Below are 12,823 nucleotides of genomic sequence, written 5' to 3'. Positions count from 1 at the left end.
AGGTTTCATGAGAAAAACCTGGTCCCGACCGGGTTAGTTTCATGGAGTCTGTTACTGCAGTGACTGACCGAGAGCTTCAGTTACCTCCCCCTGTGAAACAGGCTGGAGTTACCCCTCTTTCTCTGCTTTGAGTTACCTCCCTCTGAGAAACAGGCTAGAGTTACCCCTCTTTCTCTGCTTTGAGTTACCTCCCTCTGTGAAACAGGCTAGAGTTACCCCTCTTTCTCTACTTTGAGTTACCTCCCTTTGTGAAACAGAAAACTCAGAGTTTCCCTCATTTCAGGGTTAACAGACTCAGAGTTTTCACTAAACCTGCTTTGGGAAACGGACCCCTGGACAACACTGAGTTAGCTAGCGGTTAGCATTAGCGTTAACACATAACTAATGATTAAAGTAACGTTATTTCAGTCACAATTTAGTCTAGTCCATGAGGTTATTCAAGCTGAAACTGATGATATATTGCATAGTATACCATGGTCTGGGTGAATACTCGATTCTGATTGGCTGCAGGGTGTCCGTTAAAATGTGTTATAGGACACCTGTAAAAAAAAAGGTTCCGGTCAAATAGCCTGATTGTTCTAAATTATTGCGCTGGCTCAAACGCCAGTTGGTAACCTTGGCAACAGAAACTCAGAACATACGTTAACATACGTTATTTTACAGTTTATTTATCACAACGGCAAGACAGTAGACAAAACATGAGTGATTTTGTAGTTTCCTTCAACCTATTTGGTGAATTTTATCATTTTGAAGACTGTGATGCAGCAGAAGAGAAAGAGAGAAGAGAAAATAAGAAGGACGGTTCACGTCTCCGCGTCGTCCATTAGTTTCTGATAATGGACACCTCGTCGGACATTATCCCTTACTTAACCACCTTAACTGATATGAAGTGTGCACTGCAAACACGGGCGTTTTTGCTGATATTTTCGATCCAATCCTTTCGTTTAATTGCGTTCATCCACCGCTGTCTATGATTTTTTTGAGTTGCAGCTGCTGGTATTCGATAAAATTTTAAGTTTGTGTTTTTAGTTTTTCGGTTTTGGCACCCCAAAACACCGCAGGATGATATTCTTCGTACAGTGTGTCCAGTGCTTGCCTCCAGTTTCAGTTTGTTTTGCCTCCAGCTAGCGTCGTGACGTCACAGTGACGTAGGCCATGAAGGCGTCTATACCCAGCCTGGAAGATGACGTTTGATTTTCAACACCACAAATCACCTGTGTGGCCCCGCCCCTTCCTCCTCCTCCTCCTCCTCCTCACTCATGCATTTCCTCATGCAGTTCCTCTTGGCTGGCAATGAGGATCAACCTGTCTGTCTTACATGTGGAGGCGATGTGGCTGTAATGAAATAATATGACATTAGCTGACATTTGGAGACTGTTCATCTTATACATTATTATGTTGTTGTTTTTTTGTTTGTTTGTTTGTTTGTTTTTTTGTTTGTTTTTTAAATCACAAGCCAACCTGCTCACATTTTGATGTTTGAACTTTTGAAATACTTTGGCATGTTTTTTGACCAAATGACACACATGGTGAAACATGAAAATATTAGTTTGATTTCTATTTGGATTTGTGTGTCAGTGATGTTCAAGTTCAAGTTCAAGTTTATTTAAAGCCCATTATCACTGTATACAGTCTCATGTGCATGTTTGAGTAAAACATGTATGACTGTAGAGTCCTCCTCAGCAAAATATCAGTTATTTATGATTTCGTGGGATGAAAATTGTTAGTCATTTGAAAGGATTCAGGCTTGCAGATACAAGAAGTTATGCCAGAAAAAAAAAGGAATGACACAGTCAGTTTGGTTTTAGATATCGTTTTTTTGTCTCAAACAAAGTCATTTTTTTGGGGAGGAATGTTTCATGTAAAGTTCATATTTGTGTGTCAAACGCTATTTTTAGACAGGACAATTTTTTGATTTAAAAAATGGCGTCTTTGGGTCAAAAGTGTTCAGTAAATGTAGGCCCTGCTTCAGTAGGTTGTGATTTTTTAATACGGCTCCTTTAGTGATTGAGTTCGACACCTCTGCCCCAGGCCTGTAATGCAAACAAAGAACAACCATACCATTTGACCCCTTTAAATCAGGTAGAGACGTGCAAAACCTTCACATTCATAAGCCACTGTGGCCGTAGCATGACAAGAGTTCATCACACCTGGATCCAAAACAGAAAACAAACATGGCAGGAGGCTGTCGGAGAGGATCTCACAGCTCTCCGCCCGGCCGTCAGCGCGCGACGTGGAAGAACAATGCGCCTCTCGCTCAGTGTCTCTTTTTGTCGCCTTGGTGGCTCTTTCCCGGCACAAAATGTTCCCTGCTGCGCCCGCTCAGCGCTTCTGCAGTTAATAGTGACACTTTTCTTGCAAATGAGCATTATTAAACGGGACACCAAGGCAGTTATTTAGGGTGCAGTTGTTCATTTCTATTTGTATGTGTGTCAGAGGTGGTTGTCTTTCCAATTTTTCTTTTAGGCAGCCAAATATGGAGCGCACATAATTTTGAGAGGTCTGATTATGTACATACAGCCAAAACCACCGCACAATTCCCCCTTCATACATTTGTTCTGCGGTTAAATTGCATTAAAACCGCAGATGATTAATTCTTGAGTGGTATACAATAGAGTCCAATTAGTGGACTGTAACACGGATCCCTGATGTCTCTCACTTGCGATTTCTGACAGACGAAAAAGAGAGCAAAACTTTTTCCTAACTGTTTCTCTGGAGGATGGAGCCGAAGTGCAGGAGTGGTTCCATCAAGCATGAAATAAAACATGGCACCTCTACAATATACAGTGCAGCACAGGCATGAAAAATACATGGCCATTCCTTCCCTCATGCTTCTGCACTTTTGCAAAACAGATGATTAAACCAAACAATATGCAAGAGATTTTCTAAGAATTACTTTCATTCCAACCTCACTGATCTTTTCTTTTACGAATGAGAGCCCACATTTTCCGTGAGCTTCTGTTCCGCTGTGATCTTGTAGTTTTTAACCAAAGTACGACAGATTTATTCTTTAGCATTTAACCAGAGTCTTTGGCATTCAGATAATACGTCACAGCCACGTTTCTCGCTTCCTCTTTCTCGGCTAAATGGTTCAAGGTTTTGTCCCAAACTGCAGCCGTTGCACTGATTTTCTCTAAATTGTATTTTTTTCTACTAAAGAATTAACTTGAAGCAGTGATGGCTCCTTGCTGTCAAATACAGTGGGCGTCAGCTGGGCTATTTTTAAACCAGATTATATAAAAATAAGATCATCCCTAGTGCATATCTAGTTTTGCAATTACAATCTTCATATGTGGAAGTACTAAATTATTCAAAAGAAGCTGCTTTTTTGTTTTAGCAAAGATCCCTGCAGGTTTAAGTTGCCCATCACCTTGGCTCGCTGTGAAACCTGTTATTAAGCCAGGCAGCTGAAACCGTAGATTCTCCAGCCGGAACGCCTCAGCCTCCATCACTCGAACCAGGTTGAGAACACCGGTCTTTGGAAAATTGAAATTTGTTGGTAAACGAGCTGGTAAATGATTTCTCCCAGGGATCTGTGGCTGCCGAGGCCCCCGGAGATGTCACTAATCAGGAGCATCCCTTCCCTGTCAGCCAATCCCCCCTCTCTCTGGGGGGAAAGGCTCTTAGGCCTGAAGCGTTTCAAATCTTATCCCTATTAACCCTGCAGCTCCGCCCCGGTTCCTGTCATCCTGCCCCGGGTGCTCCATAAAGGCCCGGTCTCTCTGGTTAAAGGCTGCCTCTGTGATGTTACTTTACCAAAAACGTAAACAGACTTTCATGAAACCCAGCAACACATGACGTTAACATTCGTGTCACTGTCATATCATAACACTCACCAACTTGCAGTGGAAGGACTTCTCTACCATGCCTCTGGAGTACTGTGGTAGTCCCTGCAGAAATCCTCATGCATGCATTTTCATGAATCAGTCCTGCATTGCTACTAAAGATGCACTTAATTTTTCAATCACACAGGTATTATGAATTTGCACTCGTTTAATAAAGAGAAAATCAGAGCCCGTCAGCACCTTTTACACAAGCTGCAGTAGAGACAGACTCAGCGCTTCACAGGAACAGGACAGCTTTATTTACAGGCCTCCAAATAAAGGCTGCTAAATCAGTTTTGTGTTCCAGTGGGTTGTGTGTTGTTTCTGATTGCACTTGGTTAAAACAAATCCCCAGTGCGAGCACACCCATTCTTTTAATTTACAGCCTCTGAAAAGAAAGGAAGACATAATTTTTAGGAACATTTCCTGCCAAGTCCCAGACTTGTTCAACAGGCATACCTACAACCAAAAAAACAAAACAAGCTCAAGACTGTAAATCATCATATGGCTGTGATAAATACCGTTGCTGAATAAGCTGTACATTCATAACTTGATACATCAATACACATCCATGCGTACAAACAACAAATTACAAACTTAACTCTTGTGTGTCCACTTTACACAACAATAGCTCCAACTTTTGCCTGGGTCTGACAAAAAATAGGATCTCCACAATAGCTACATTTGATATCTTAACCATTGCTACAGTGTATTACAATATCAGTTAAATGTGAAAAATATATGTTTAATGTTTTTTCCTGTCTCTTGCAGATAAGTTCAATGCCTACGTGACGTTAAAGGTGCAGAATGTGAAGAGCACCACCATCACGGTGCGTGGGGACCAGCCATGTTGGGAGCAGGACTTCATGTTGTAAGCATCGCTCCATCTGCTCTTTGTTCACCTCTATCCTATTGTGTCAACCTCTGCATGCTTCAGAGATGTTTCTCTGGAGACCAAGACCAGGTTTTTGGTTTTTGTTGCATAAATACCTCATTTTATATGCAACTTATTTTAGTATCTCTCCTGTTCTTCTAGTACAGTACCGTTCTAGTACTTCCATCAATACTTTCAACTGTACTTAAACTTCATCAGGACGACTGACTTGAAGTTGCTGTTGCAGTGATACAGTATGTGCTTCAGTGTCAACTTGTTGTTTCTTTTTTCTTTTCTTTTTTTTTTTTTCGTTGGGCTTGTATTGGTAGCACTAATCTCTGGAGATGTATTGATATACCCACCAGGCCTGTCCTGATTAACTCTCTGTGGGCTTCAAAGCTCTGGCTGCAATTATTTGATGGTATCCAAAGCTTTGCTAGGACTTGAGGGGTTTTCTGACAACAGCAATGTGTTAATTGTGTGTGTGCATGTGTGTGTGTGTGAGTGAGATAGAGAGAGCACAGTCCAACACTGTAACAGCCTAGAATATTATATGCAGTGTATGCATCATAAAAAGTTATAATATTTCAACTTTTCGCCATCCCCTGGTGTAATTTCCAGCCTGATGTTAGGTTGTAGGCCGACATCACAGAACAGAAAATAGGGCCAATTTGGATGATGAAAAGGTAATAATCCAGGTGCAACAACACCTTTAATTATATGACCAGCATCTGAAGTCTTTTGGAGATATTAACCCTTATACTACATTATAGTACGTTTATAGCTTTATGAATTACCAGTATTATTGAATATAATTACATAAAACAAACAGAAAACAATTTGGTAACATATAATTTTTTTTTTTCTGACAACAATGCAACATCACCATAGCAACCCACTGTGCTGTAGTGTTTTTTGCCCTCCTGGATTTTGTGATGATTACAGCCCTAATTCACCCAGAAGGAAATTGGGGTTTTGGGGTCTGTCACCCCAGATGACGACAGGCCAGTCATCTCCTGCTAGCTAGCTTGCTGGTCGGCTCCAGCCGGCCTGACTGAGATTGAACAGGAGCGCTGGCTGCCTGTGGGACTCCAGCCTGACTGGCTGACGCCGGCTCTTAAATGGGAATTTGTGGCTGGAGCAGGAGGGGATAGATGGAAAGTGAAATTACATGCCGACCTCAGATAAAAGGATGAGACGATGATAAATCTAATGAATCGTCCAGCCCTGTCTGATTCCCTGCAGGGAAATAGACAGATTCAGTCGTTGTAGAAATCGTAACGTTTGACAAGGTCTTTGTTTGAGTGCCGCTGCTCTTCAGCTCCACCCACTGAGCAATGATACGATATAGGGTGTTAAAGGTAAAGTTTACTGGATGTAGATGTCTTCTGGTCCTCTATCTAAAGTATTATCTTGTATATTTGGACTTTTGTGGTGCTGTTATTTGATATTTGCAGCTGTTTAGGTGTGTTTTTTTGCTGCTTGGTCTAAAAATGAGCTATAAGCAGCCAAAAACAATGAGCAACATTAATGTGTAGCCCTTGGTTTGCATTTCCATGAGGAATTATTTGGAAAAACTGAATTTAGCCTCTCAGGAGTGGTCTGTAAGTAACTCTTGAAGAGAGAGAAATTCAGCAAGAGGGGAAAAAAAAGGACTGCCAAAGGTCTAGGTGGTAAGTGATTTGGCTTACAGATCAGGTCGTTGTGGAAAACCCAATTTTTACTGCGTTCCCTGAACTACTCCTGCATTTTTAATGAGGCAAAATTAAGCTTTGCTCTTTTTTTCAACTGAATAGGTGCTAACAGGGAAGAGGCAGGATAAATGCATGAAAAAAAAAAAAAAAAAAAAAGTTGCTCTTGGATAGTGGAGTCCTGTCTGTCAGATTTTGTTGAAGAGCTTCTTTTTGGTGGCCGTTAGGGGTTCTCACTTGTGGCAATATCTGACTGCAGAATCGAAAAAAAAATCATTTTCTTTTTATATTGGATTTTGGAAGGTGTTCTTTTTCCATCCAACCGTCCTCTCTCTCTTTCATTATTCTGTTCTCTTTTTTTGCTTTGCTGAACCAAATTTGTGTCCTGACCTCTGATTCCAGCTGGCTGCATTTATTTTGTAGTTGTATTGTTGTCTGCTTCAGTACAAAAAAACGGGCTTGACGCTGCGTTTCCAGTGTGGAGAGCGAGAATCCCGTAATCATAACTAAACCAGTTAATGTGCAATAGTAGACGTTTTTTTTTTCTTTTTTTATTCCTTCTGAGTACAATAAACCTGGCTTTACTTTTACACAAATAGCTTTCACTCAGTATGCTTTATTCCCTATAACATCTGAATTTGAAGCACATTCATTCAGGTCTTTTTCTATGTCTACATTTTAGCTATCTTAGAGTGTAACAAAAAATTGCACTTTGCATCCCATACAAATGAAATCTGTGTTTCTTATACTACCCAGATGAAATTTCAGAGCATTTAGTAGCTCTGTTTAACCCCTTGAACTCTGATCCCTTTCCCTTAAATCGCCCCTTAAGTTGCTTCAAGGTTCGGAAAATGAAAATAAGAACTCCATATTGAATGTCCATGATGTCGCATCTATGTATCTGCTGGTTGCAACGCTTCACTGAAGCTACATCAAACTTGTATTGAGTGAAATATGCAAACCTAAGACGCCATTGTTTTACATCAAACAGAAAATATTAGACATCTTGTGCATCATTTTATACTCATTCCCCTGTAATTCAGCAGGACATATTTGGTCTCTTTGGAAACCTTGGGAGCTCAAGTAGAATTTAAAGCAAAGTCCGGTGGCTGCACTGGATGTGTTTGTAATAATGAATGCATGGACGGGACCAGCAGATTTTTACGGGGTTTTTTTGGGGGCGATAGTTTTGTGTTTCATGTCAGAGTTTGAATTCATTACGTCCCGTGTGTGTGGAGAAGATCTCCTGCCAGTGTCCTGCATACTCAACACCAGAAATCCATTCGGGCAAATAGGAAGGAATCTACCACGACTCAATTTGTTGGGAATGAGACGCCCTTGTTTATTGCAGCCTTCCTTCATGATTTAGACGGACAGACGCACTCAGCAGGCATGCTTGTGTGTGTGTGTGTGTGTGTACTGTAAAACAGACACAGACCTGTCTTAATGTCCTGCAGACTGATCCCCCTAAGGCTTCATTAGAGAGATTGGAGAGATTGTCTGCGTGATTACATAATACCCTTCTTCTCCTCTACTCCTCTCCTCTCCTCGATTATCCAATCTTCATTTGTATCTATTCAGGCTTATGTTGTTTTCCCAGTTATTGCCCTCTCTCTCTCTGTTTTGAAAAATAACTGCCTCAGAAGTTAGAGCCAGAATGGACTCATAATGAACAAAACATTACCTAGGTCGAACTTTTCCTGTTCACAGAGCAGAAAGAGAAATCTGATTTTTGGACCAGGCTTTTGAAGTCACTCAGAAAGCGGAGATGATTGTGGGTCAGCCAATAATTTCGGTGGCGGGTGACTCATGGCGAGATATGTGTGCGAACTGTAATATTTAACCAAAGTGAAATATCTCCTAAGTGCATTGGAAAGAAGTTGATGATTCCACACAAAGGGAACCCCAGGACCTCCTAGACTAAATGGCTAATTAGTGCCGAACCTCATTAGCATTAATCAGGCTCAGCGGGGGTCAGGCAGCGGCGTGCTGTGTTGGAGCGCTGGTGGAGGTTACAAGTAGGAAGTACAACTGGGTTGGAGTCCCAGAACAACGGGTCAACAAGGCTGGCTGTTCCACTCATAGATTGTCTCACTCCAAAAGAAAAATAGGACGAAAAAGAATAAAAAAAACAACAGAGGCACATATGGTAACACATGCTTAGAACAAAGCATGTGCAACAGCTTCATTAAAATTCAGCTAAATGAGCAGCTCATTAAATCTCTGCGCTAAATCTCACATAATGTCCTTTTACCCTTCACCCTTTCACCAGCATTAGATTTACATTATTGCATGTAGTTACCCTCCTCAGTTAAAATGTGGCTTCAGACATGCGTCGCCTTCTGATCACCTCCTGGGCAAATTGTACACACTTTTGTGGAACATTTTTTTAAAATCAGTCATTAATTGATTATGCCTTTGAGGTTTTATTGTTTTACTATCAGCATCAGTTCATTATCATTCCCTGTTACCTGTTACCTGTTACCTATTGCCTGTTTCCTGTTTCCTGTTGCTTGTTCCCTGTTACCTGTTGCTTATTCCCTGTTACCTGTTGCTTATTCCCTGTTTCCTGTTACGTGTTCCCTGTTACATGTTCCCTGTTGCCTGTTCCCTATTTCCTGTTCCCTGTTCCCTGTTCCCTGTTACCTTGTGCCTCTTACTTGTTCCCTGTTCCCTCATACCTGTTCCCTGTTGTCTGTTACCTGTTACCCGTTATTTGTTCCCTGTTGCCTGTTCCCTGCTACCTGTTGCCTGTTACTTGTTCCCTGTTCTCTCATACCTATTCCCTGTTCCCTCATACCTGTTCCTTGTTGTCTGTTACCTGTTATTTGTTCCCTGTTCCCTGCTGCCTGTTCCCTGTTGCCTGTTCCCTGCTACCTGTTGCCTGTTACTTGTTCCCTTTTCCCTCATATCTGTTCCTTGTTACTTGTTCCCTGTTCCCTGTTGCCTGTTACTTGTTCCTTGTTCCCTGTTGCCTGTTCCCTGTTCCCTGTTGCCTGTTACTTGTTCCTTGTTCCATGTTCCCTGTTGCCTGTTACTTGTTCCTTGTTCCATGTTCCCTGTTGCCTGTTCCCTGTTGCGTGTTCCTTGTTCCTTGTTCCATGTTCCCTGTTGCCTGTTATTTGTTCCCTGTTCCCTGTTGCCTGTTCCCTGCTACCTGTTGCCTGTTACTTGTTCCCTTTTCCCTCATATCTGTTCCTTGTTCCTTGTTCCTTGTTCCCTGTTGCCTGTTCCCTGTTACTTGTTCCTTGTTCCATGTTCCCTGTTGCCTGCTACTTGTTCCTTGTGCCCTGTTGCCTGTTACTTGTTCCTTGTTCCATGTTCCCTGTTGCCTGTTCCTTGTTCCTTGTTCCATGTTCCCTGTTGCCTGTTACTTGTTCCATGTTCCCTGTTGCCTGTTCCTTGTTGCCTGTTACTTGTTCCTTGCTCCCTGTTCCCTGTTGCCTGTTACTTGTTCCTTGTTCCCTGTTGCCTGTTCCCTGTTGCCTGTTACTTGTTCCTTGTTCCATGTTCCCTGTTGCCTGTTACTTGTTCTTTGTTCCCTGTTGCCTGTTCCCTGTTGCCTGTTACTTGTTCTTTGTTCCTTGTTCCCTGTTGCCTGTTCCCTGTTGCCTGTTACTTGTTCCTTGTTCCATGTTCCCTGTTGCCTGTTACTTCTTCCTTGTTCCTTGTTCCTTGTTCCCTGTCATTTGTTCCTTGTTCCATGTTCCCTGTTCCTGTAGAGGCCTTGTTGCCACTCAGACTCAGCCGAGCGGTCACTCTCCTGATGACATCAGCAGGAAGTGGCTATAAGTCCGACCTGAGCTCGCCGGCCAGCGGTGCGTTGAGGCACTAGGGGAGTGTGTTAGTGTTCTAAGCTGGTTTAAGCACGGACAGGTTTACTGTGCTGTGAGTGTGTGTGTGTGTGTGTGTGTGTGTGTGTGTGTGTGTGTGTGTGTGTTCTTGGGAAGACACCTGTGCGTGACAAATCCCACGCTATGGGCTGTATGAGTGTGTGTTTGCATGTTCTCAGCAAGGCGTCTTTGCACTGCACAGTCTATGCCATGTGTGTGTATGTTTGTTTGTAGCTGTGTGTGTGTGTGTGTGTAGCTGTGTGTGTGTGTGTGTGTGTGTGTTTGGGAGAGGTTTCCTGGTTGTAGGATTAGCAGGCCTGCTCTGGCATGCTCACACACACACTGGACAAACCCTCAGCAGATTAGAGTGAGAGAGAGAGAGAGAGAGAGAGAGAGAGAGAGGAAGAGAGGGAGGGAGGGAGAGAGAGAGAGGGAGGGAGCGAGAGAGGCTGGGAGGGAAGTGGATGGATAGACCTCACTGAACTGAGAGTAGAGTGCAGTTTTCATTTACAGTCTGAACCAGAGAATGATTTTGGACTGAGCCTGACTTGCGCTCTGCTCTCCACCCCAGCGCTCCAACCCCTCAAAAAGAAAAAAAAAAGAAAACGAGAGAGAGAGAGGGAAGAAAGAAGCAACTGTACTCCCAGCTGCACTCCAAGCTCCTCTCAATCTCAAAAGTCTTTCCTGCTGATGAGACATTTGTACCCCCCTGCCAGCTCCCGCTTCTCCCTCTCTCTTTCTCTCTTTCTTTCTAACTAAAGCTTTTTGACTGGCTGCAGTGGCAGATAATAAAAAAAATTACAAATAATAACAGCTATAACAGTATAATAAGCTCAGAAAATTGTATTTATTGACTGTAATGCATCCTTAGAAACCAGCAAAAGACATCACTTATGCCACATCACAGTAGAGCAATATCTGAAATCCCAGTCGATATCTAGTGTCCCATCACTTTATCAATAAGTATCGAGTTATTTGCCTTGCTCAACAGCACATAAATGGCACAGTGGCTGTTGAGGGAGCCTTGTCACATAATCATCCAGCTTTTTATCGGATTTGAACCATTGAACTCTGAGTCACAGGCCTGCCTTTGTAACATCTAACAACCTGTTGTACATATTGATATTTTTAGATATGACTAGTTTTGAGACGACCAACGTCACAAGTAACTCATAGTGAGAAGTGCAAGACTCAAAGAAACAGCATGCACACAGTAGTACCGAATATATTTTGTGTGATAATATTTTTTATTTATTTGATATATGGTTGGATACATACAAGGGGTCCTTTTCCATTTTTATGTTCATTTATATACACTACATGTATGTTCTCAGTCCCACACACCAGCACATCCATGCACACACAGCAATTAACATCAAACTCACCAGCTTAAACCCATTCAAACGTCAATTACCCATCACTGTTACCGCCGCGTGAAAGATTACAGAAGTCCATTTCCGGCGGTGGAAGCCTTGTGCCATATGTTAACAGCTGGAACAAATGCTGATTTGTTCCTGGGGTGTTCATTCATCATGAATAAAACAGTGTTACGGATAATTAAAGTGTTAGAAAAAAAATAAAATAACAGCCGGGGACAAACAGCGCTGATGGCGCCATTATTCTTGGCAGGCTGGGCAGGAGTGACCGCGGTGTTTGCCGTGTTGATGGAGAGGTTTTTCAGAGAGCGGCTCACTCTTTCTCCAAGCTGGAGCTCAGGCTGATGGCGAGGCGTCCAACCGTAGCCGACCGCGGCTAAACCGGCACAATTCCACCTGCACATCAGTTTTGCAGAAAAGACGTATTCTCCTCTGTCCCGCTGTTAAATGTCACATTTTTTCATTTTTAGTAACCCAGACTCAAGAAAACAACCGAGGCTGTCAGTCGCTTCTGTAACTTACAACTGTACCTGTAATTAACTGGGAAAAAATATCTACATGAGTAAATAATCTTTGTTCTTTCCAATATTTCTCGCTCGTACAGTCACCTTAATGTGTTGATACTGTGGGCGACACATATTCATATATCCCCACATTACTTTGATTCTGTTTCATTGCTTTTATTGCTTTTATTGCTTATTTCACATTCTACTTTTTGTGCTGATATTCTGATTTACTTTTTCCCTGCTGTGCCCTACTATCCTTTTTCCTCAGTGAAACCAATAAAAGTTAATCGTACATTTTCTGTCATATATCTTGTGAAACAGTTTGATCCCTACCACTGTGGCACGTCATGTAACTTTCCCACCTACAATGAGGATCGGACATTAGGGCACCACGCTAAGGCCTGTCTGGGAAGGTTCATGTTATTTTATGAAAAATATTAATATTTAGAAATGATCATGACACAGATGATGGATGTTGTTTGCATCAAAAATGCATAAGAAATTCTACAAAACCAAACCAGGAAAACATTAAGGCAGCAAAGTAGTGTTTGTTATGCTTATGGCAAAAAAGAACAGTTATAAATTCTGTATTTTCAAACTGCATTTAACTTCACGGCTTTTGGACATGCAGGAGATCTCCATATGTGCATCTGTTTAACTTGACAAAAATAAGGATATTCAGTTGTTACTTCTTTCTTAGCAGTGACACACTGTGTTGA

The 12,823-nt window shown here is 42.1% G+C and overlaps 1 protein-coding gene across 1 annotated transcript in view; it reads left to right on the top strand.

The window, feature by feature from the left end:
* Window positions 1–12,823, top strand: part of LOC115364824 (uncharacterized) — a 216,989-nt gene that overhangs the window by 30,239 nt on the left and 173,927 nt on the right. The window contains exon 3 of the mRNA XM_030059449.1: window positions 4,596–4,695. Coding sequence (XP_029915309.1) covers window positions 4,596–4,695 — 100 coding nt within the window. The remainder of the gene's footprint in view (window positions 1–4,595; window positions 4,696–12,823) is intronic.

The sequence above is a fragment of the Myripristis murdjan genome, chromosome 9 (genome assembly GCF_902150065.1).
Source record: "Myripristis murdjan chromosome 9, fMyrMur1.1, whole genome shotgun sequence".
NCBI lineage: Eukaryota > Metazoa > Chordata > Actinopteri > Holocentriformes > Holocentridae > Myripristis > Myripristis murdjan.
The sequence above is the reverse complement of the archived record's forward strand: the minus strand, read 5'-3'. Positions and strand labels throughout refer to the sequence as shown.